The 23,718-nt window shown below is 52.2% G+C and overlaps 1 protein-coding gene across 1 annotated transcript in view; it reads left to right on the top strand.

The window, feature by feature from the left end:
• The window catches only part of LOC141966736 (ankyrin repeat and fibronectin type-III domain-containing protein 1-like), a 260,415-nt gene that overhangs the window by 21,881 nt on the left and 214,816 nt on the right, over positions 1–23,718 (top strand). Inside the window, exon 3 of the mRNA XM_074919777.1 lies at positions 13,212–13,341. Within this exon, the coding sequence (XP_074775878.1) occupies positions 13,325–13,341 (17 nt within the window). The 5' untranslated portion in view covers positions 13,212–13,324. The remainder of the gene's footprint in view (positions 1–13,211; positions 13,342–23,718) is intronic.

Raw genomic sequence — 23,718 nt, 5'->3', positions numbered from 1 at the left:
TAAATGAACGTACTGGGCTGCAGCAGGTTTCACTTGAGGTGTGCAAAGGTGCTTTGGGAGCACAAACCCTCCAGAGAGTGGAACTTCCTTTCCAAAGCCAAGGGGACCTGTGCCGGGGGCTGCTGGTGGTCCCTACCATGTAGGTCTTTACCCCATGCCAGGGTCAGGGTTGGCAGAGCATCGAAGGGCAGCAGAGGAGGGGGGGGGGTCAGTGGAACAGGTGATCTGGCCCAGGAGGAACAACGCTGTTTACACTGGGTTTGTTGCAAGCCAGTGATTCGTTGCCAGCTTTAATGGTAGAGCAAAGCATATTTACTCAGCTTGTTTGGATGGCTAACAACTGCTGGATAAGAAACTGTCAGATGGGAATCAATTAGAGGCTTCAGCTCTTGAGTGAAAGATCATATTTGACATCGATGCCCTGTGAAACTGAGTAAGGACAATGCTGCTATTTGTATGGTTCTTTTCTGGTTCCTTCCCTTCTCCCTCATCATCATCTTTGCTCTAATATTAGAGCTCTGGCCGTCTGTGTGCTGCTCCCAAAGCAAGCTCTGACACCAGCCCTTTCTCCTGGTTTCTGTGAAGAGATCTTTGTGTTTGCGAGGGGGGTGGGGGGGGGACAGCGGTACTGGCGGGGCGTTACACTGCTCTGCCCTTCTCGCCCCGGTGACAGGCAGTGATTGCAGAAGGCTGTGTTTCTGATGGGGAGAGTCTGGTGCAAGTCCTAGTATGTGCCCTGCAAGTGGCTGTAGATGGGGTCGGAGTGGCAGCTGGAGCCTGGGCTGCCCCGCAGCAGGGTCAAAGGGGTGCTGCCTGGGGGCTGGCTGCTGCTTCGGCTCTGGGTTTGCTGCTTTGGGTGGCATTGTAGCCTTTTGCTCCTCTCCACCTGATTCCTTGGTATGTTGAATGGTGACATGACTTCGCCCGCTTCTGCTGGGGAACTGTCTTGTCACAAGAGCAGATGAAGTCATCTTCCCATGTGATGATGTCCCCTGGCAGTGTATGCGTGGCGTGAGGTGGTGGGAGAGGGTGCGGAAGAGCAAAGGGGGGTGATGACTCTTACAAACAAAAAGCTCCTGCTGTCCTGGAGATCCTGTAAGACTCTTGTGTTAGGAGAGAGTCACTGTGAGTCCGTGTCACTATGACATCTCCTTGCCTACCACTCGGCCAACGCTGCCCAAGTTGCCAGTGAATGAGTCAGCAGGTAGTGACTCAGTAAGGTCACCGGACCGTGTTTACCCTCCAGGCAGATTCCTGGCTGCTTTTGTGATATAACTTTTTAAAAAGCCTCTTCACTAAGTGGTGATGCTTACACCCTTGCCTGGGGCTTCTGGGCTAGGATACTGGCAGGCTGCTGCTACCAGGGAGCTGTGGGACTGTAGCTCTTGGAAAGAAAAGCATATGTGACCTCGCTGCAGAAGTGTCCCATCTTAAACTACGGGCATCCATGCAGAAACATGATGCTGTGAAGGAGAAGTTTGCAGTGGGCTTGTCTCTGCCCTGCCTTGGTACCACAGTAACTGCATTGAAGAGCATTTCCCTTGAACGCACTCAGTGCTGAACACAAATGCTCGTCATGCATAAAGGAAAAGCTTTTCAGTGAGGTAAAATAATTAATTTGTGCTTCTTACCATGGGACTTAATTTTGAGGCTGGCTTGAGGCTCACAGAACATGCACTTACTCTTATCTTGGCTTCTTTATCACTTTTTTCTCCTTTAATGATGATGTAAAAAGATTTTCAACTTCTTTCGACTGTTGGCTTTCTAGGTATGCAATAACAGAAGTGCCAAGTCTGGTAGGAACTTCTTATATATGTGGGCTGTTCTGTAGCATGTATGGAGCTGTGGTGTTGTACCTTGTACATTCCTTAGAAATAGCTTTTAGATTTGAAGGGTCTTTGGTCTGCAAGCTGAAAACTACTCTTCCAGCAGGGCAGTGCTCTTAGGTTTGGCAGCACTGCAGAGGTCGAAGCCAGCCCTACCCTTTCCGTGCCTGGCTTGCTGGGCTCTTCCTCCACCCCTGAGTGCCAGCCAGTGCCTCTGCTCCTGGAGCTGTCTGCCCGGCTGCTGGCACAGCGTCAGTCAGCGTGACCTCCCTGCTGAGCTGGGCATCAGCCTCTGTGCCAAGCACAAGCACTTGTGCAGCTTGGCTCTGCAGCACATTGATGTGGACTTGGAAGAGAAGAGGAGCAGGTGAGGGTGCTTCAGAAAAGGTCCGTGCTGGTAGAAATGAGCTCTTGGTAGCAGACTAAGAATGGCTGGAAGTGCTGGGGCTCAAAACTAACGAAGCTGTCCTGCTTTTCAGCAGTCCAGGCCTTCCACAGTATGGATGGAACTGGTGAGCCTTAATGGGTGGGACACCTGGGAGAGGCAGGGCGACCCTGCTTGGCTGGGCAGATCATGTCACCCCTCTGTGCCCCGCTTCCCCCCAGGACAGGAGACCTGCCCTGCCCCTGGTGTGTGCAGAGAGGGGTCAGGGACGAGCTGGGTCTGCTGGGCAGGCTGCTTGTGGGTCAGCAAGTATAAAAGTACTTGTATTGCTTTTGCCTCCTTTCCTGAATTTGAACAAGGCTGTCCCTGTACAGAAATGTAGATAGCTGGCCAGGTAATAATTAACTGGGACAGGTATCCTAGTAATTAGTCCTCCTGGGTGCTATTACACTGCCTGCACATAGCTTAATAAGTGGGGCAGGTGTGGTGAGGGCTGGGTTTTGCTCTCCTCTGTGTTTTTCAGGGAATGCTGAGTGTGTCCCGGCAGTGAAGGGTGGCTGGGCACTGCCTTTGGGTATGGTGGCTCACGAGGCAGCCGTTCTGCTGTCCTTCCCCGTCTGCAGAGAGCAGGCACTGCTCTCGGAGGGGACATCTGCCATGGGTGGTAGGTGTCTCGTGGGGGCTCTGGCTGTTGTGGCTCTCTTGTCTCATCCTGGGGAGCTGGGTGAGGAGCAGAGCCGTGGGAGGGCTGCTAAGGGGGGACACGGCCTCGTTGCATAGTGGGGTTGTGAAGTTTTCCTCGCTACAGATGTGTGCATGCACCCTGAAGTGGAGCAGTGCCTGCCTGTGCTTGGGGGGGTTTGTAGGTTGGCCCTTTTGAAGGAGAAGGTGCAGGCTGCAGCGTTGGAGGCTGCGGGAGGCTGTGGGGCTGGCGGGACGCAGCCTGCCCTGGCAGCACTGCCAGCACCCAGCCCTGCCCAGGGGTGATCGCCCTGCCTGCCCACAGCTTCTGGCAGCTGCTGGGAGCCATGGTGGTGCTGATAGCTTTGGCAAATTTATGCTGTTGATTTTGTCTCTAATGCCAACATCAGGAAGCACACTGAAATAAATTAAGATGACGACTGGAGGAAAGCCAAAGCCTTTCCATGGCTCCTGACAGAGTCACTCCCACCCGCGTGCTTAAGGCGTGAAGTGTCCCTCTGTGCCTCAGTCGGCTCCGGGCTGCAGGTCAGACTGAGACGGGTGCTGACAAGCATCCCCTGGGTTCCCAGGGGTTATGCCTTCAGTAGATCAATCCATACACCTGTAAAATTGTAATTGCACAACTTAACAATGCATTGCAGTTTATCCTGGTACAACTGCAAGATAAGAGTGTTGTAAAAGTTTACAACTGTAATAAACGGGTCCTTCTGTAAGGACAGTGTTGTTCTTTCACACTGCTGCTCGTCAGTTTTTAACTGGGATGTTAAAAACCGTGGGTTTTCTTTAGCGAAGGTTACAGTCTGCTTTAAAGCTCCTGGTTAACTACACCTCTGCTCCTGCCAGCTCTTAGCCTGGTCCTGGCTGCCAGTGCATCCCATCCAGGCTGGCAGCGCTCCCAACACCACAGGCATGGCCAGGTCACGTCCCTGTGCCTCTCCCCCTGTGCCACGGCTGCTGTTTGGTTTGGCCTCAGCTCTGCGCCCAGCATTGCTTCTCAGGCTCTGGGATTTCTGTTGCAAGTGTGTGTGCTGTGCTGGGGACGAGCAAAGGTGAAAGCTGGCTGTCTGGGCACCTCTGGACACGCGGGACTTGTGGCTTGCCTGGATTTCACCCTCTGCTCAGCCCTGGATGGGTCCTGGAGCTCGCCCTGCTGCAGGGGAGGATGCTGGCTGCTCAGTAGTCAAACAGCCTGCTCTCTTGCCCACAAATTTTATTGGTGTGGCTTGGCTTTCTGGCTCGTAGGTGAACTAATGAGCAGCAAAACTATTTTCTCTCTTTTCTTGGTATGTGTAGAGTTGTTTCATGGATTTGATTGTGGGTTTTTTGTGCAGTGTGAAATGGTGACAGTTCACCAGTGCTGACGTGCAGCCTGAGAGCTGCTGAAAGAGGGAGTGGTTGGATGGCTGAGGAAAATGAGCCATCTTACATTATACCCAGCTGTTAGGGTAAAAAAATGCTGAAAGTGACTTGAGGGGAGGTTGCACACTGCTGAGTCTTCCCCCTGTGATAGAGCACATTGTCTGAAGCAGCAGGGATTGTGATAGAGAGCCCGGCTGCAGCCCTGGGGCTGGGAGTGCTAGCCTGGGCTGGGGGAGGCAGTGGCTCCCTCCTCATGGAGCCCTGCAAGTCACTGCCTGACACATACACATAACGTGTTTAATGATAATTTTTTCATACGCCAGTACTCATGTATTGTTACATCTGCAGCTGTAGACTCCTATTGGGCTTTTGGGGGGCTGGGTTGTGTTTGGAAAGGGGACACTCCCCTTCCCCCAGCTGCGCTGGGCTGCAGGAGCATCCTGAAGTGCCCTGTTTGCGCTGAAGACTTCATCCAGTCTCAGATCACTGTCATTGCTCTCGGGGTTAAAAAAAAAACTCAAGCAAAGGCACTGTGCGTAACTTGGTAGCCAGGAAGTGAATGGTTTGGGAGTGAATAGCATTTTTATCAGCAGGCTTTGCTGTGTGAGTCCACAGGCTGCCTTATTGCTCAGGGCTGTGTTGATTTACTTGTCCAGTACTGGTTTTTGCACTTCCTTACTCTCGGGAGGTAATCAGGCCCTGGGGAGAATGTTTGCAACGATGAGCCTTTTTCCTTTTTTTTTTTTTTTTTTTTTTTCTATCAAACCCATTACCTTTCAATGCGTTTGTCCCCACGCAGGGTGGAGAGCAGGGGCCCATCCTGTGCACCGGCATGTGGCGGGGCACGTAGCTGGGGGAGCTCGCAGTTCCTGAAGAAGGCTGGCAGCTGTGGCTCCCCTTGTGTCTCCTCCTGTCCGTCTGAGCTGCCGCTTGCCTTTGGGATGGATCACTCCTGTCTTCCAGGAGCCCAGCTGCTCTTTGAACGTACCTTTCTCTAGGGGTGAGGTGTCCTTAGCATCTTGATGCAATGTCCCATGGTGCTTTCCTCAGGAAGTAGGTTAGAGCATTCAAATGAAGAAAACAAATGTCTCCTTCCCCCCCCCCCCCCCCCCCCCCCCCCTTTTTTTGGAACTGGCAGATTAAAGAAACAGTGTTAACAAAGGTGTAGGGGAAGATCTTTGCTCTGGGTAGAAAGGCTGGTCCCTGCAGGGTTTTGCTTAGATAAACAACTTTATAAAATCAGGGAGGACACCTGAAGCTTTGGGCTATTAATGCTGGATTTACTCCTAGTGCAGGTCAAAAAAAAGATAATTGTGTTTGTGTCTCATTACCCTGCAGTTTTGTACAGCAGCTTCATGGTAAAGGAAGAGCCTGAACAAACAACTGGCAAAGCGGTAAGATGCTTACATGATGGCAGCTGCCTGGTGAGGAAGTGAGCGCTTGCTTTTAATCAGCGATGTTGGCTGTGTGGGGCTCTTTGGGGCTCAAGCATGGCCTAATCAGCCGGCTAATGCTGCCTGCGGCTGGGCTTGTCAGGAAGCAAGATTTAGAAGCAAAAAAAGTGACAGATATACATACACATATCTCAGTCTTTTTAAATGTGTATTTTATGTGTTAAAAAGCCCCCTGCCCTGGCTCTCCTCACGCTTTGGTGCTTTGTTAAGGGGAGTGATGTGGCTTACACTGAGGTTTCCCATGCTTTGGGCAATGGCCCCCTTCTCTGGCCTGCAGCAGAGGGGAAAGGACATTAGCTCAGCACAGGTGGGAAGCCAGGGCAGGTTATCCTCACCTTGCCACCTTAAGCAGCCACAGGGTGGAGGGACGAGAGGGCAGACCCCCTTGCCTGCCAGTCTCCGGGACACCCCCTGCTTCTTCGGGACTGCTCTGGTCTTGGGGGAAGATCTGGAGGTTTGGGAAGAGGTCCCATAACTTGTTCCTATCAGAGAAATCTCTCTGACACAGCAGAAATAAAAACAAAGGGCTCTTCTTCAGTGTTTACTTTTAGTTTTAGAAGACAATAAGTGAGCGGATCGAGCTGCAGGCGGAAATGGTGTCTCTGAAGTTCAGGCTCCCCCTCCGCCCTCGTCAGGAAGCTCATGCTGCACGTGCGCCTGCCTGGGATGTTTGTAGACAAAGAGTTTCTTGATGCTTTTTTTTTTTTTTAACTCTCCCCCCCCTCCCCGACAGTTCCCTTGCCCATAGGCAAAGAGGATTTGCTCGCTGACATGCTGGAGTCTTGCAGGGAGCTGGGCTCTGTGTGCTGGCGGAGCACAGCTGCGTCAAGCTGCTTCTCTTAGCAGCCATTTGCCTTGGGAGCGGGGAGAGCTTCCCGATTTTCTGTTTCCTTGGATTGGGGAATGAAATCATCACTAATGTGGTGCTGGTGGTGATGAGAATGGAGGGCTGAGGTGGCTCGTGGGTCCCTCCATCGGGCCATCCTTACTCTGTGGACTGACTCGGACGGAGCTTGCGCTTCCCGGCTCTGCCGCAGCCTGGCGCGGGGGCCCGCGGGTCCCCCCGGTGCAGAATGCGTATGTAGCCCTGTTTCTTTTGCTCATTTTCTGTGTGCCCTGTGGGGTGCTGGGGTGTCTCCGGTGAGCTGCAGGGCTCTGCCGCGGCATATCGCGGCGATGGGTCTTTGTGTGTGGCTCGTTTGTGCCTGCTCTGGCCAGAAATCACTGCTGGCCACTGAACTGCCCCTTTTCACCAGAAAGAGACCAAGCTGAAAACCAAGGTGTGTTCTTCTCCTGGTTGTCCCGGGGAACGGGGATGTGGTTAGCCCCAGGTTTGTGCTTGTTGGGCAGATAGCTCACCCAGCTCCGCCAGGAGCTCCGTCGGTGAGCCGTGCTCTGCCCTGGCATGTGCGGCTTCCTGGGTGCCTTGTTCGGGGCTGTGTGAGTTATGGTGCTTGCTTTCCTTGGGAGTTGTCATTTTCTTCATGGCTGTGGTGTCTCTTCTGTTTCTGTGGCAAAGGAACCCAGTTTGAAGTAAACCCCAGGCTGCGGGTGGGTTTGCGATGCCAGATGCCATAACAATTGACAGATGCCCCTTGCAGCAGCTGTGACTGAGGACAGGGGCCGTGTCCTGCTGTGGTGCTGGGAACAGGGTTGTTGCCAGGGCCACGGCTAGGAAGTGGACAGAGAGAATTTGCACAAAACAGCATGCAAAGGCTCTTTCATACAGTCAGTGGCTGTCATAGCATGGCATGGTCCCTGCTCGTCCATGGTGTGGTCCCCCTGCAGACCTTCAGCTGAGTCTGTAACCTCTGGAGCCAGCAGTTGAAGGCAAAGGGCTGTCTGCCTTTGTGAGGGGGAGGTGGGAATGATGGCTGACTGGGAAGAGCTGCTGCTACTGTGTGGATGATGCAGCCCAGCCTCCCTGCATCCGCCCGGGCTGCGGCTGCAGCACCGCTCCCCATCCTGACAGGCTGCTGGGTGCCTGGGATCGCCTGCTCCTTCCCTGCTCTGGCTGGGGAGCGACTGTATCTTGCTTTTAATGAGTTTCCTCCCATCCCGTTGAGTTGGCAGAGAAGGGAGTAGCTTGTTCCTGAGCGCTTGCCAGTCCTAATAGAGTGAAGTGTTTTTCATGGACTTTGTGGCAGTCCCAGCTCCTGCTGGGCCACAAACAGCATGGAGGGGAGATGGGAGAGGAGCAGGGCTGTGTCCTCCCTCCTGTGTCAGGGCTGGAGGGTGGCAGGCAGCCTTTGCTTGCTGCAGACCCTGGCTATCAGCTCCTGACTCTGAGCTCCTTCGAATGCCCCTGAGGAATATGGGCTTAATTCCTTTTCTTGGACTCCAGCTTGGGATCCCCTGTGCTGGCACAGCAGGTCCTGCCAGGTCCAGGGCTGCCCCCTCCGTTCTTGGGGAGTGTAACCTGTCAGAGAGCAGCAGCTTTCTGAGACCAAAGCACTCACTGATCTTACCCTGGGGAGCAAAGCCCAGCCTCTGAGCGAAAAAGTGCTTTGAAAGATGCACATGCATCGCTGTCTGGCTGATGTCTTGCCTTTCTGCTGTGGGTATTAAGGGGGATGTTGTGTTATACGATCCTGTCAGTAGTTGTCTGTGTCCCTCCCAACAGACAAGTGTATCTCTGCTCCTCTCTGAGCTGGAGGAGACTTTATAACTCTCAGCAGTCCTCATCTGCCAGGTCCCCACCTCAAGCTGGCCTGTGACTATGGTAAGAGCTTATGGCATTGCTCTTAATTCATGTGACGTGCTCACCTCTGGGTATTTTGCTTTCAGCCTTGTTTTTCCCAGGTGCCCGCTGCTGGAAAGGGCGAGGGGATTTGGCAGCTTGAGCAACCCCTTCAAGGACTGTGCAGTGCATGGGACATCAGTGCTGTCCCTGCCCAGGGACACAGGGCTGCTCCCCTGGCTCTGCTAGCATGGGGGATGGGCTTTCCCCTTGTTTGACGTGAAGCTTTCCCTTCTTATGTGGCATCCGCGTGGTTGAGCCAGCAAAGGGGCAGCTGGGGAGGGGGAGCCGGGAGAGCTTGGCCAGTGTGCTGCCGGGGATGGAAAGTCCTGCCCTGTGCCAGCTGCTCCGGGGCAGGCTGGCTGCAGAGCTTGGTTGGCATGGCTGTTTCTTCCTCCCGTTTGTGAGTTGGTGTGCAAATGCCTGAGCAGTGAATGCGTAACTCTTGCTTCCTTCTCATTAAGGTGCTGATTTTGTGGCAAGTTCAGTAGTTAAGGGCACAAAACTCTTTCAGTGTCTTCGAATTAAAAGCAAGAGCAGACAAACAAAACTAACCCAAGCTCCCAGGAATTCCTGAATGGTCTGTATTCGTTCTTATCAAAAGGGGATTTTCTTTCCTTTTCTTTGAAGGAACCTCCTGAAGCTGTTTATTTTGTACTCTTCTTGACTGTGACTATTTTATGCAAAGAAGTCAAAATCATTAATGTAAAAATCAGCGATTGCCAGGCCAGTGATCCTCACTGTAAATACTGCACAAGATTTGGCTAACAATGTAATGGCTTGAAACTGTACGATCTAAACTCTCTTTTGAGAAAAGTGGGAATGTTTCTGTAAGGGGTCCTGGGTGGGCTGCTGTGTGGGTTTGCATCTCTGGCCATTGGTGCCAGTGTCCTGGTGTATGAAATAAATCCCCTTCTGGGAAGCAGCTGCTGCAAGATCATGGGACCAGACCTGCAGTGAGCATCATTTTGGTCCTGTGTGTGTCTACAGTGGTTTATCTTGTCTGATTAAATCATTCCTCAGGTCCTGTGGCAGTGTTGGGAAAGTAGAAAGAGTAACCCTGGTTTTATCACACTAGAGTTTCACTGCTGTTTGGCTGCTTCCTGCAGTGGCAGTGCACTGGCAGCAAAAGGGAGCCTTTTCCAAGGTCTGTTTGTGCTCAAGTATCCTCTCTGTGGAGGGGAGAAGCCTGATGGCTCTCAGGAGTCAGAAGTGTGAGCCTCATAGCTCTGTGGATACACCCTCCTCCAGCTCCCGGAGGAAGAAGAAGGTTATCTCATGGCCCTGGGAACCGTGGCTGCTCAGTGGGCTGCGCCTGGACGAGTTCCTTGGTGCAAACCCATGGCCAGAGGTGCTGAAATACCTTGCAAAATGAGAAGCAGCATCCCACTGTGAGCTCCTTCTGGGCCTGGCCATAAAGGGCAAAATCACTTTCTTTCCATTTGGTGAGAGTTTTGATTGCGTTGTCCTGGCAGTGGAGGAGATGTGTTGCTGTGGTAGAACCTGGCTTTGCATGGACTGGGGAGGAGGGCCAGGAACCTCTCCTTCCAGCCCCTGGGCGCTACAGTTCCCTACCCACAGCACGCGTGGGTTTTGAAGTGTTCAGCGCCTGCAGAAGCCTGACAGGCAGATATGGTGTCAGCTTCTTGTGACGGAGCAGTGAGGCTGTGTTAACCATGTGTGTGGCAGTAAGAAGGGGTTTGCTCTCAGGTGGGCTTTTCTCAGGGTGCCAGTGGCAGGACAGAGGTAATGAGCACAAACTGAAACACATGGAAATGCACTTAAAGACCAAAAATTATTTTTTACTGGACTAGGCTATCCAGAGAGGTTGTGGAGTCCTCAGCCTTGGAGATATTCGAAACTTGACTAACCACTGTCCTGGGCAGTCTGCTGTAGCTGGCTCTGCTTGAGCAGGGCGTTTGGACTGGCTGATCTCGAGAGGTCCCTGCTGCCCTCAGCCATGCTCTGATCTTCATTCCTGAAACACCAGATGAACACTCGTTCCTTTGGCTGCCATTGTTTAAGGAATATCTCCAGCTCCATCGGCTATTCCTTGCCTTTTGTTCCTCACTTGTTGCCTGAGGTGGGAAGAAGATGAAATGGGGCTGTAACAGCTCAGCGGCCCAGGTCCCGTGTGTCTGCTGTAGCTGGTGCATGGGTTAGGAGTGGTGATGTGATGGGAAACCTTCCTCTTTGTGGTGAGCTGGTGGTTGGACAAAATGCTGTCTGGAGGAGCCTGGTGAGGGAAGGGACTATCATGGGGTGCCCTGTTCCTTTTCGTGTTGTCCTCTGCCTACAACAAACCTCCCTCCCTGGCTGTCAGAGCAGTACAGACGGAAGAGCAGAGCAGCTGGGAGAGAAGTGATGAGCAGTCTTCTCTGTGGTTCCTGGGAGGATGCCCTTAATGGCACTGGGAGTTATGTGTATAGTCTTATCCCATTTGCTGCATGCTTTTTGCCTACATTTTCCCTTTTAGATTCTCTTTGCAATCTGCTTGACTTGAGTATGCAGAAGTTTTCTTCCAGACTTTCTTCTTTGTCAAAAATTTGCTGTTTCCCTTGTACCTCATGAGCCCAAGGATGGCCCAGCTTTGCTTTAGCTTTCCAGGCAAACCAGGGAAGAACATCCCTTGGCTGAGATATGTTTAGAAAGCAAGGTAGGAAAACAATTTTGTAATTAAATGCTTAACCCTGTCCTGCATTCTGTATGTTAATCATAGTGCTGCTGTGACCAGGAGGTTGTGAGGGTGACCAGGAGGGGTATGTGTGATGTTTTCTTTTGTAGGTTATTTTAAGGTAAATCAGAGTTGCTCTGCAGGCTTGACTATCCAATACATAATTTGTCCAAGTGATTCTTAATGTTGGGTAATGAGCTGGAAGATTTGTCCAGTGCTTAAGGGCAAACCCCATTAGCTGTGTCATAAATAAAATTTCCCTGGCATCTTTCTCCATGTCAGACACAGTGATTAGAGCCTTAACTACTTGGCTGAGGTTGCAGTCTCCAATTTACAAGCAGAAAAAATATTTCTAGCGGAAACTGAGGTTTCCAGGCTTACACCTGACAAACTGTCCTGGATTTTGTAAGATTTTCTGAGGGGAAATAATTTTTGGCCAAATGCTTTTTTGCTACTTTGGCAGCCACAGCTGAAGCAGGAGCAAGAGAAAACAGTTCACTTGGTCGTGTGCATTAATACAAATTCAGAGGCGCAGTCCTGGCTCAGTGAGAGCAGGTTTCCTGATTAGCAGGTGTGACTCAGGATGCAGTTCAAATATTTCTTTTGCATCAGTGTCCAGCTCTAGCGAGGCAAAATAATGACTTGCAAATAATGTTCTTTGTTGTGTGTTTTCTCCCAACAAATTTGCCTTGAATATAAATTCTGAAGCAGACAGCAGTTACACAGTGGAGAGTGAATCCAGGCAGATATTTGTCTGAATTTCAGTGATGCTGAAGACTGGCATCCACCTTTTTCTGTATATCACGGGGTAAATCTGCAACAGGCAGCTTAGTGATGTGCACATTAGGGTCTGGAGGCTAAAAGCAAAGGTACTCTGAGCTGAAACAGATGAAAATGAAGCAATGTTGTGATATCGCAGAAGAAGCACTGAGACACCTCTTTTTAGTGGGAGAGTTTTTCCTCTATTATCCCTGATGGAGGATGGAGCTTTATGCTAAAGCTTTCTCTCCTGGTCGCTTTTTTTTTTACTTCCCTGTCCTCTGTGGTTTTTGCTAGCAGTATGGCTGTGGACAGGCTCGGTGGGCAATGGGCTCATAGCCTGCGTCATGCCACGAGAGGGGTTGCAGGCTGTGCTGTGAGGGGGTCATGGCTCCCCCGAGGCTCGTGTGTGCAGTGGGTCCTGGTGCCTTAGCTGTTCCCCTTGGGTAGCAAAGGCTTAATCCAGTGACAGTGTCTGCTGATGGTTTTACCCCTTTTATTCCTTTTCCTTCCCATTTCCATGTTGTCTGTAGTGGCAGGCTAGCCCAGAGCCAGGAGAGCCTGTATATGCGATGGTGGCTTTTTTCCCCCATAGGGTGACTGATCCACACCATTTCCCTGCTCCTGGTGGAGGATTTCTTGTAAGTTCATACTTATGCCTTGGCTTCTGAATGGGACATCTCATCTCTCTTACCATACCAGGTTGCAGGCTACTGAGAATATGTCCGTGTAATAATAAATGAACGTCAGCGTAGCAGCAGGTAAATGCATTGGGCACTCTTGCCAAGCCATGCATATTGACTGAGGTCAGTAGGAAGCACTAATATATTTTGGCTGCTAATTACAAATAGAGGGGAGGGAGGGTATATGAAAGTAAAAGCCCATAGCTCTTGCTCACTCATCTACTTTTTACTGTTGAATAAGAAATTAATGTAACCCATTAGCTAATGTAAGCCATTATCAATCCAGTGACTGATAATCATCTAGAGAAAGGACAGCACATCCTGGTTTAATGTTGGAGGTACCAAGCAAATGAAGGAAGGTTTGCATCCTCACAGAGTGTGCTTTTACACCAGCATGGCCAGGCTCGTCCCTTAAATTGAGCTCATTGCTCAGGCCTGGGGGATGGGATGAGCCAAAGCCACAGGGCAGGCAGGTGGTTGTCCTGCTCAGGGGACCGCTCGGGGTCCTGCTCAGGGTCCTGCTCAGGGGACTGCTCAGGGCACCGCTCACCTCTTGGTTAGGTGCTGATGATGCACTGGGCTCCGTCCGTCTCACTAATGGGCAGGGTCTCCATCTCTCTCCCCTTCAGCGGCGCAGGGTGGCTAGCGATGGTGGAGCCTGGAGGTCTGCACCGTGGCGCAGGATCTCTCGGCTGCCCGGAGCCCAGGAGGAGCTGCTCTGGACCCTGAGGCGAGGGGCGGGATGGACCTTGTCAAAGGGTGAGTCGGGCCCTGCCATGCTCCCTGCCTTTTGCTCACTGATGGTTGGTAGGGGAAGAGGTGTGCTTCTGTTTGGGGAAGCTGAGCCGATGCCTGGCCCTCCAACATAATTCAGCGTGCATGATACCTTTGTTCCTTTTCCATATTGCAAAGCAAACCTCAGCCCGCAGAGCGAGGTTGTGCCTCACTGAACAGATGAGCAGTAAATGCCACAACAGGGACTTGCAGCCTTTCCCCACGTTTCACTGTTTTCATACAGCCTGACAAATACCTACCAGTACCAAAGCCAGGCACAGCACTCGTGTAGTGGTGGGGGCTGTGGGAATTGCTGGGCAAGTGTTGTTTTTTTTAATTGGGGTAATGCAATGTGAACTAGCTGTGCCTAAGGAGGGAGTGAAAACCTGGTACTGTCAAACCTGACTGTTTCACTGCAGCAGTGGTTAAATACTTCAGTATTTAATCTCAGTCCATGCTAGCTTTCCAAAGTGAGTGCTGTGGAAAGAAAACAATTCTTTTTGATTCCCTTTCTGTTTTGTCTTGTTTTTCCTATTAAGTTGCAGGGAGGATTTGCCTTTCCAGGGAGGTTCCCCTGGGAAGCATGTTCTGGGCTGTCCTGGCTGCGCAGAAGCCATCAGTGGCCACCGTTAAATGCCTCCTACCTCAAAGATCCGTGCTGAGATCACTTGAGAGTGATCACACAGGCGTGGAGGTAAACACAGTGCACGTGGTGGTCTGTGCTGTGGGCACGAGTGAGGATAGGTGGCTGCTGGCTCACTGCAGGCGGGAGAGCCGCTCTCATCCGGGAGCTGGGGAAGGGAGGAAATGGGAGAAAACCTCTTGTCCATGGGGGTTTGTTTTTCTGCATATGGAAGTCATTGCCTGCAGGACGTGAAGTTCAAGCACTGAGAAGGGACAGGATGGGCCAGGTCTGAGGGCAGAAGTGCAGATCCTGCTTGTCTTACCCCTGGGGAGGAATGGTTTTGAGCCCCCAGCTCTCTGCTGGTCTGGGTACAAAAGAAAAACAGGGGTGGTAAATGGATTTAAGCTGGGATGGTCAAACCCCTCTTGGCTCAATCCTCCTGGTGCTGTGAGTGTGCGCTCATGGACTGGTGCAGCATGCTGGAGGCCCTTGCATGAGGGAGGACCTATAGTGGGCCCCTCAGCTTGTCTCATGAGTGGGGCAGGCAATAGAAAGGGAGCATTGGAGACTTCTGCTGTCATCTGCACGTGGGTTAGAAACCTCCAGGTGAAAAGCAGCCAAAGCACAGGCTCCAGTTGTTGAGCTATCTAGTCTTTTCCCCAAAGCTAACTTTGCCTTTGCAGATACAAAGGCCGTTTGTCTCCCCCGCCTTGGCAGGGCTCGCCGTTGGCTAACGTTGTCTTTGTCTGCCACAGGCTCATGGAGCTGCAGATGGGCTGGGGAGAGCAGCCTCTCAATGCTGGGATTGTTTGTGGCTGCCCCCACCTCGCGTGGGGGGGACAGGCAGAGTGTACTCGCCATGCCCCCCCGCCACCTTGCTGCTGATTCGGGCTGCTCCGGGTCCCCAGCACCCACGAGCCAGGCAGTGCCCTTGTGGCACAAAGCTGTTGTGCTGAGGCCAGTCTTGCTGCCCGTCTGTCCCCTATGGTCCCCTTGCTCCCACAGGGAGCTGCCTCCTGAGTGTCTGCCTTCTCGCAGCGGGGAGGAGGATTCATCCGAAGGGCATGTGGTCCTGGTTGGGTGGAGATTCACTAGCCTCAGCCTTTTCTGTGTGCATTTAAGCCACGCGGGTGAGAGAAAAGGGTGCTGGATAGCCACACTCCAAGGCCTTGGTGCTCTTGCCATGGAACAGAGGAATGGAGCCCCTCAGGGGAGTGTGTAGCCCACTAGGTAGAAGGAATGACCCCTGCACCGTGGCTCCCTAACTCCCTGCCCTCCTCTGGGCACTGTTTGTCCATGCCTGTCTTAAAGTGCAGGAGGAGAAATTGGAACAAACAACCTGTGAATAGTAAAGGGACGAGCTGGGGGTGTTGGAGCTGGGATGGGAGCTTGGTGGTAGATGTGGTAACTGCGTGCACTCTGCTCTCTGCGTGCAGGTATGGACTGCAGGGTGCCTTGCAGGCTAAACAGAAGGGATAAATGAGGTGGTGTGCTGTTAGGGGGAGCTGCTGCCTGTAGAGGATGCAGTCTTTGTTACTGGTGGGAGTAGGGGTCACACAAAGCAGTGGAGTAGGAGGTGGGTGCAGCACAGGCTGTTTCCCTTGCCTGGTTCCTGCCACTCTCCCTCTTTGGGTCTGATGGTGAACACTTCCCTGGGGCTGGACCTGTTGCCGGGGGGTTGTAGTAATGGTGGTCAGGGCTGTTTTAACATGTGTGAGCGAAGGGGAGAAGAGGTTTTTGTGGTGTCCCTTCACCCCAGGCTCTTGGCCGGAATCTTGTCCCTCAGTGTTTCCTTCCTGAACATCCTGGCTGTGTGGGATGGCTGGAGATGTTCGACAGCCATCACTAGAGCCCTCTGCCCCTCTCTTCCTGGAATTTCTGCCTCAACTCTTTCACCGAGAGCTGGGAAACTGCAAGCGCTGACCCCCACACAGCCCCCCTGCTTCCCAGATGGGGGTGGGAGAAGAGGAGGGCAGCACGGTGGGGAATAGTGGGGGCAGGAGACTGGGGCTGCTGCGGGACCATGGGTCGGGTCCCCGTGGTGTGTGGGGTGGGCGCCTGCCAGGGTGGGGGACGCGAGAGGGCAGCGTGGCACTGCTGCTCGCCCAGATGTGGCACTCGCAGGAGTGGGGTGCGCTTCTGGCACCCCTTCACTTGCGCTGCCCATCCCTCCCACCCTGTCCTGAACCCCTTTACCCTCCTTGCACTCCAGCTGTATGTGCTCTTCCCACAGTCCCAGATCTTTTTGGGTAGCCAAATGCCTATGTCTATCTGAGGAAAGATCCATCTTTTTAAGCAAATAATTACTTACTCATTTTCAAAGGGTTGTCTCCCAGGGAGGACAGGCCCAGTGCTTTTTGAGCATCTTTGACCAAAGGGAGCATCTGTCACCCAGCGCCTTGCAGTAGCTGCTGCTGTCTTTTGGCAGGGCACCGCAGCTGGAAACCTGCCTGCCCCTTGTGCTGCTGGGCACAGCAATAGATGGTACTGCCCAAGCGGGCTGAGAGGGGCTTCACGGAGGGCTGGTCTTGCCTGCTGGTGCTGTGAAATGTGGTGCTCCTGGGGCTTTTCCTGCATGCTTCATGCCTGGGTTACAGCTTTGGGAAGAGGGAAAAACCCCTCACCAGGATGACAAGGTGCGATTCTCATCTGAGCTCTTGTTTCGGAGGTGCTGGCCCTGGCTGGGCAAGGCAGAACAGGGTGCTCATCACTTGGAAATGAACAGGAGACAGAGTCCTAAGGCTCTTTTTACTTTCTCCCCCAGCCATCCTCATAGTTCTGACCTAGAAATTTCTCACTCCATTTGCTGAGCTGGCTTAGTTAAAGACTAATATCTGAAGGATTAATTATTCAGTGAGTATGGGGAGGTAGGGTAATGTCTGCTGCCAACTCTGCAAGGTGGTACTTGCTGGCCCAGGGTGCCTGGCTCGGGGACAGGTCCCAGCCCTTCCCACGGGAGCCCCAGCCACAGCCCTCACCCTGGGCTGGGCACATCTGCTGTGCAGGTGCATATTGGGGAGCACATCATGCAGCATTTCTGTGTGTTGCTCTTGTCCTGTACTTGTTTTCACTCTATTTAAGCAGGAAACCAACTTTTGGCCTCGCAGTCTTCAGTGACACATTTCCAGCTTGTGCTGCTGTTCCTCCTCCCTGGAAGTCCCTGTGACAGCTGTCCCTGAGGCCCTGCATCAGCTACACCATTGCTCATCCTCCCTGTTCAGGGCAGGCACCTCGGGATCTCCAGAGTGTCCCGGAGAAGGGCTCTCAGCAGTAGATCTGCAGAGATCTGGTGATAGTGCTGGGGCTTGGGGAATCCTCGGCCTCTGGCCCTGTGGATGGGTCCCAGATGCTGCTGGCCCTCCCTGCAGCCGTGCCTGCATCGTGCTCGCTGGCCTTTCTGGGACCGCTTTGGAGAGAGGATGCAACAAGCTGCAGTTTGGGTAGCACTTGTTCCTTTAAAGCCATGCTGTGGTTCTCAGGATAATTGCTCAGCTGTGCAGTGACAGCAACTGTTTTTCAGGTTGCAAATAGCTATGTGCCCTGGAGAGTTTATAAAGGAATATATTTCCTTGATCTCCACAGGTTCTTGATGTGCTGGTGAAAGCAGATTCCCTGTTTAACAGCAAAGTAAGTGCAGGTTGGCAGTTTCTTTCCTTTACGTGCTCCTCTGCTTTCCCTGTGGTGTTTTCGGAGGAAACACAGTTAAGAGGCTGTCAGGAGGAGCAGCAGTGTGAGTTGTCAGACAGTAGGGTTGGTGCTTTTGGACCCAAGGTGCATTGCTGTGGGTTTACTGGGATGCTTCACCCTTCACTGCAGTTGTGGGAAGGTCGGGGTGCAACTTGCTGCCTTGCTGGGCTTGCTGCAGCTCTACCATAAAGCATCTGGAGTGAACGTGTGTTCCTCAGGAGAGTGCTTACGCAGAGGGATTTTGCTGCTGTATGTTCCTCTGCATAAGGGGTTTTGGCAGGAGGCAGCGTTTGCCCTGGACACCTTCGTACTTGTGACAGGCACAGCTGTGCCAGGAGGAGCCTGAGCCACCAATGGGGTCCTGTAACCTGCTGTTTAGAAGGCAATACCTGAAAGTTTTGTTTCCCTGACCTCTTGTGAATGGGCAGGTTTGCTGGTAGTGACCGCAATGCTTTATTTGCTTGTGTTTTGGCATAATCATTGCAATAAACAGTAAATGTTTTCATTAATAACCTGCAAATAGCTGCTCACCAGCTGAACCGTGGGATCTGTCTGTGTGCTCACTTCTAGACTGAAGGGACCTGCCAAAAAGCAGCAGTGTTCAAAGTTGTCACATTTAGCCAATAAATAGCACGGGCAGAACAGAAGTGTGCAGCTGCTGGTGCTGGCTTGCCGAGCTGCAGAGACCTGGCTGCTAAAGCTCACCCCCAAAATCGGCTGTTTTCACGGGGCACGTGGACAGAGCGCTGCCCCACCGTCCTTTGTAGAGAGTGTGTCTCTGCTGGAGCCATGGCTGATGCTTGTAGCAGAAAAACAGAGGAACTCAGAAGTGCTCTGCTTGCAGCAGCCCCCTGTAAGCTTTGCAGGTGCTGGGTGGGGAACCAGGGGATGCTGGTAAGCAGCTGCTGTCACCCTGCTCCCCCGAAGGTCCAGCTCAAGTGCAGTGCGACGCAGCCTGCCTCTGCCTCCTGCACAAACTGCAAGAGTTGGCATTTCAAACCAAGTCATCTTCTCAGGCAGTATGCAGGCATCTCTGTTTTTCCAACTTGTCCAACTTTTCTCAACATTAGAATTTGGAAATCTGTGGCCATCCTTGCTTTGATCATCAGAGCAGCTATCAATTTTAGCTTTTATTTCCTTCTGTAAGCCCATATTCAGCTGGGTCCTGCAGGAGCTTCACAACCTCCTGAGCCACAAGGGATTTAAAGGGGGTGAAGAAGGTTTGGGAGAGGATGTGAGTGGCTCAGCCTCACCCTGCAATGAGAAGCTGAGAAGATCTGCTGCGGGGCAGCGGGGAGGAAAATGAGTGAAAAATGGTCCATGAAGCAGGGCCCTACTGGTGCAACACCTTTGTTGTAGGCCAGCACACAGGACTGTCATGGAAACTTTTCTGATTTAAATGCACAATTGTGCCTACCTTTTAATGCACATGCCAGGCTGCTGGGCTGTGTTTATGGAATTGAGCCCAGCTCTGTGGCAGACCATGGGGACTGACACCGCAGAGAAGCACTTGGCTTCACGGGATGTTCCCAGAGCCAGGCTGAGACTGGTGAATGACCCTTCCAGGGAGCAAAGCACTACGGCAGTGAAGGTGTTGAGGGGAGTTGCTTCAAGCAGCTTTCTTTGAGGTGCATGTAGCACGTGGGAAGCAAACCCCACCAAAGAGGTTCACTGCAGCAGGGTGTTATCCCACGTGTCCACGCTTGCTGGGGAAAGGATGGGTGAGCTCTGCAGAGATGTGCAAAGTCACCTGCCCTGTGTCTTTGTGAAGGCACCTGAATCGCTGCAGCGGGGAGCCTGGCACAGCATCCGAACCAGCTGGTTCTCTTGGAAAGGAGTGTGAATTGGCAGCTGTGGCAGAGAGCAGCCCAGCAGTGCCAGGCGTGCAGGTGGCCGCCCTTTCGTGGCTAACGCGTGGGTCACACTCAGGACCTGGGAACTCTCTGTGCGGCTGTGGTCTATGCTGAATGAGTTCAGGGCTCTCAGCTCAAGTTCCCTGGGAAAATTATCTGCGGATACTAATGTGAGCTCTGCTAGGCAAACTCTTTCCTTGCATCTGTTTCCTTTGGTCAAGTCTAATGTCCTACCGATCAGGCTCCGTTGTGATAAAGCCGCTGAACACTCTGAGGGGATATCGGAGCTGTATTTAATGTAGCTGGTGCTGCTGTCTGCAGCACAACACTGCTGCTTAGAAAGAGGCACTTGCTACACCGTGAATAATGCTGTATTAAACTCTGATTATCCCCCAAAAGTAATAAGATGCTTTAGCATATGGTGCCCCTGTTGCTGTGACAGCCTGCACGCCTCGGCCCCGTTGGCCCTGGGTGAGGGAGCCGGGGTTAATTCCTGCTCTGCAGGAGAAGCACTAGCAATACTCTGGATGCCCAAAGTGCCAAGGTGCTGCCACCTCGGGGTGGGGGTGGGGTGGTGAGAATGGGAACTGTCGTGTCCTTCGCTCTTTGCTGGAAAGCAAGACCCTGTGAGGTGTGGAAGGTCTCCTGCTGCTCCCAGCCCAGGGCTGTTTGCCCTGTTGCTGCCGAGTGTTGTTTTACTTCCCATGGAAGCAGGGACTGTCTCGCTCTCCGCAGGCACAGTGGCTGTGTCTGCACATTTGCTTTACTGCTAATAGAGCTGCTGCTTTACCCATTGGTTCCTGTATCCAGAAAGGGCTCACGAGAGCAACTGCAGCTTTCCCTTTGCTCTACAGAGCCTATTTAGTTTGCACGTATTGCTGCAATTATTGCTGGATTTCATCAGATGAGAGGCGCATCTTTCTTAATAGCCTGTGTAATTTCTTCCAGAGGGACACATTGCATTAAATCTTTAATCCAGCAAGCTGCTAAGGGAGTACACTCAGACTGCATGCATTTGCTATTGATCTCTTACTCAGCCCTAATGCTACCCCGGGGGCTTTACCCCTCAGAGTAGCTGGAGCTGGTGCAGTCAGAGCCTTTGGAGGGGACCTGGGGTGGCAAAGGGCTGCATGGCTCCCCAGCTTTCTCCCTGTCCTTTGCTGTAATGCCACATCCATTGTGGGCCAGGGAAGGCAGGTTCCTCTCTGTGCTGTGTGTACTTGGGTCACATCAGTGGGGGCCCGTGCAGTGTGAAATAAACTGCGTAGGAATTGAAATGTGGTGTTGCAGGCTGCTACCGACAACCATGTTCCAGTAGGTCACTTCTGCCTTAGATTTCTTCCCGTCCTCAAAAATCCCTTCTTGCCCCATTTTCTTAAGAGTTTCAGGGTTGCTGACTCTCATTTTGGATAGATTTTTATAAAAGCCCTTCTGAAAATCAGCTGGTGTGTTGCTGAGCCTGATGCTGCCTGTCCTGCTCCCTTGGCGGGGTCCAGTTGTGCTGGGGCAGGGGAGGGAGAGGGCTGTGCTGGTCCAGCTTGCACTGTCCCATCCTCCTTATGCCAAATTGACTTTTATGTGGCTTTCTGCTGCATACCCTTGCTTGCTCTGACCTTTTCTTCCTTCCTCTTCCCTGCTTTCTCTCCTTGCAGCCTTCTCTGCAAGGCAGGAGTCATTTGGGAGGAAAGACTAGTTCATTTTTCATGCTCAACCACCAGTGCAGCTGTTTGTGCTAGCAATTGCCTTTGATATGCATTTACAGAGACAGTGACCTGTGAAAGAGTAAATCAAAGACCTGAAGCTAGTGCCTGGGGTGTACCTTAATGTGTATGATCTCCCCTTCTGTTCCTCTGCAAATAGTGAGCAACTCTGCAAATCAGGCAGAGTTCAGCACAGGATGCAGCTTTCTTGAGGGTGTTGAGGATGGCTGGGACATCTTCAGACTGGGGTGGCTGGTAGAAGGTATGTTAAGCCTGGACTTGTACAGCTTAGCTTCTGTAGTTCTGCATGAAGCTTGACTGTTGATGAAGAAGATGGTCTGCATCTTAGTTTTATTTATTTTTTAATTTTTATGTTATCTACCCTTATTTGCATCTTGGTGCCTGGAAAAAGTCTTAGTTTTCAGCATCTCTGTGTGCTCATGGGCTCTTGGGATGCCAAGACCTAGTCTGGGGCCAGGAAAGCCCCATTCCTTACCCTGCTCCAGGGCTGAACTCACTGCCCACTTCTTGAGATGACTGGGAGAGATTTGGGCCATGACCAAATCACACGCAGTGGTACCTGATGCAGCAGATCAGCCCCACCGGTGATGGTGGGTACAGACACTGACACTGCAGTCTTCTGGGCTGATGAAGTGACTGTAACGTGAAAGCTGCTCAAATTGCCAGAGCTGCCCTATTATCGGTTAATCTTATTCCTGAGCCCTGTGGGGCTTCTTGTGCTGTTACAAGTGCATTCATCCATGAGGCTTTCACAGGTCTGGCTGCTCTGATCACAGCTCACATCTCCATGTATCTTGGCCAATATTGGCCTGCCAGCAGACGTGTGCAGTGAAAACGTGGCCTATTTGATGTGCCCTGGCACTTCCAACCTTCACTGCTCATTTTAAATTTTTCCTGCTCCATGCACTAGATACAGAGTGACTTTTTGAAATGTGTTTTCCCGATGTAAGGATGTTACCTGATTTTTTTTTTTCTTTTTTCTTCTTCCCCAAAACATATGCGGAGTGCCTGCTTTGCATCCCTGGGGGTGGCAGGAGAGATCCCAAGCTGTTTGCAGCATGCTGGGCAGAACATGGGTCACGCTGGCTTGGTGACTGTTCCTCCTGCAGAGTGAGAGGATCTTTCCCTTGTGCATCATTCCTGCTTTAACCTGGGGGTGTGGGGAGCAGGAGGCTGGTCCTGCTCAGTGACATTCCTGCCTGCTCACCCCATGGGCTGTGTGCAGCATTGTCAAAACCTGCCCGGGCAGGCAGGGAGAACTTTTTCAGCAGCTGGTGGGACACCCTGCTGCAAGCACCAAACAGAAAAACAACTCTGGACTTCTTCAGCCCCATCCCACTCTGTGGCCAACTCTCTTGCCAGCAAGGAGGCCCAGGGCATGGGTTGCCATGTACCACTGGCCCCTGTAGCAGAGAGGTGTACATGTTTCAATGCAAATGGAGATAAAACTGGGCTTTGTTTGGAAGATGAATGGCTGGAAAGACACAGCTGAGTTGGAAACATCACCCAGCCTGGACAGAGCCTAGGGGGCATTACAGTAAAAAAGTACCGAATTGTTTCTTGCACCTTGAATGCTGCATAGCAACAAGGGGTGGCCCGTGGCCATTGTGGGTGCTGGTTGCCCATGCTGTGTGGCCCTGTTCTGTCCGTGCTCTGCAGTAGCTGATGCGAAGAAACCTCATGTGTTTGCTGAGCATCCCGAAACTGCTGCACTGGGTGACCAGTGGGGATGCTGCCTGGACCCGAGCCCAGGCAGAGCTCCTATAGGACCAGCTGAGCCATGTGAGGCCACACTCTGCTAGGGAAACCCATCAACTTATTCTTTTAAACTGTATCTACCCGGGTTCAGTTTTTGCAGGTTCATGTGTTGGCAAAGGGCTGCTGTGGTCAGACTCCAGGTGCTTTAGGAAGATTCTGAAGAGAATGATTTTGGTGGGGTTGTGACTTCTTTTTCCAAAATTTCTTTTGGGGGTTTTGGGAGTGAGGGGTTTTCCCTGTGTGCCCCAGGCATCAGCTGGCACATTTGTGGGTAGCAGGTTGGGGGCTCACAGAGGTGCTTTCTTCTTCACTGGAAGTGGAGGCTGAGGTGGGTTTGACGGTCTGGCCGTGGATGTGGCCGTGGTGTGACAGAAGGGTTGGTCCAGAGTGCAGAGCTGCTGCCAGTGAGCTGGGGACCAAAGCAGCGGCGTCCAGCACAGGGACAGCATGAAGTAAGATGAAATCTTCTTTTTTTCCTTCTTTTTCTTGTTTTCCCTCTTTTCCTGATGAGGTTGCACATCTGGGGAAACCTCTTCTGTGCTCTGTTGTGGTTTGAGCTCAGAGAGCAACTGAGCACCACCACTCAGCCCTTCACTCAGCCTTTTCTTTCCAGTGATAGGAAGGAGAAAATAAAGCCAAAGGCTTGGGAATCGAGGTGAGGACAGGGAGGTATGACTGACCCGTTAGGTCATGGTCACGGGCAAAAGACAGACTCATT

Source organism: Athene noctua, chromosome 15 (assembly GCF_965140245.1).
Source record: "Athene noctua chromosome 15, bAthNoc1.hap1.1, whole genome shotgun sequence".
Classification (NCBI taxonomy): Eukaryota; Metazoa; Chordata; class Aves; order Strigiformes; family Strigidae; genus Athene; species Athene noctua.
The sequence above is the reverse complement of the archived record's forward strand: the minus strand, read 5'-3'. Positions and strand labels throughout refer to the sequence as shown.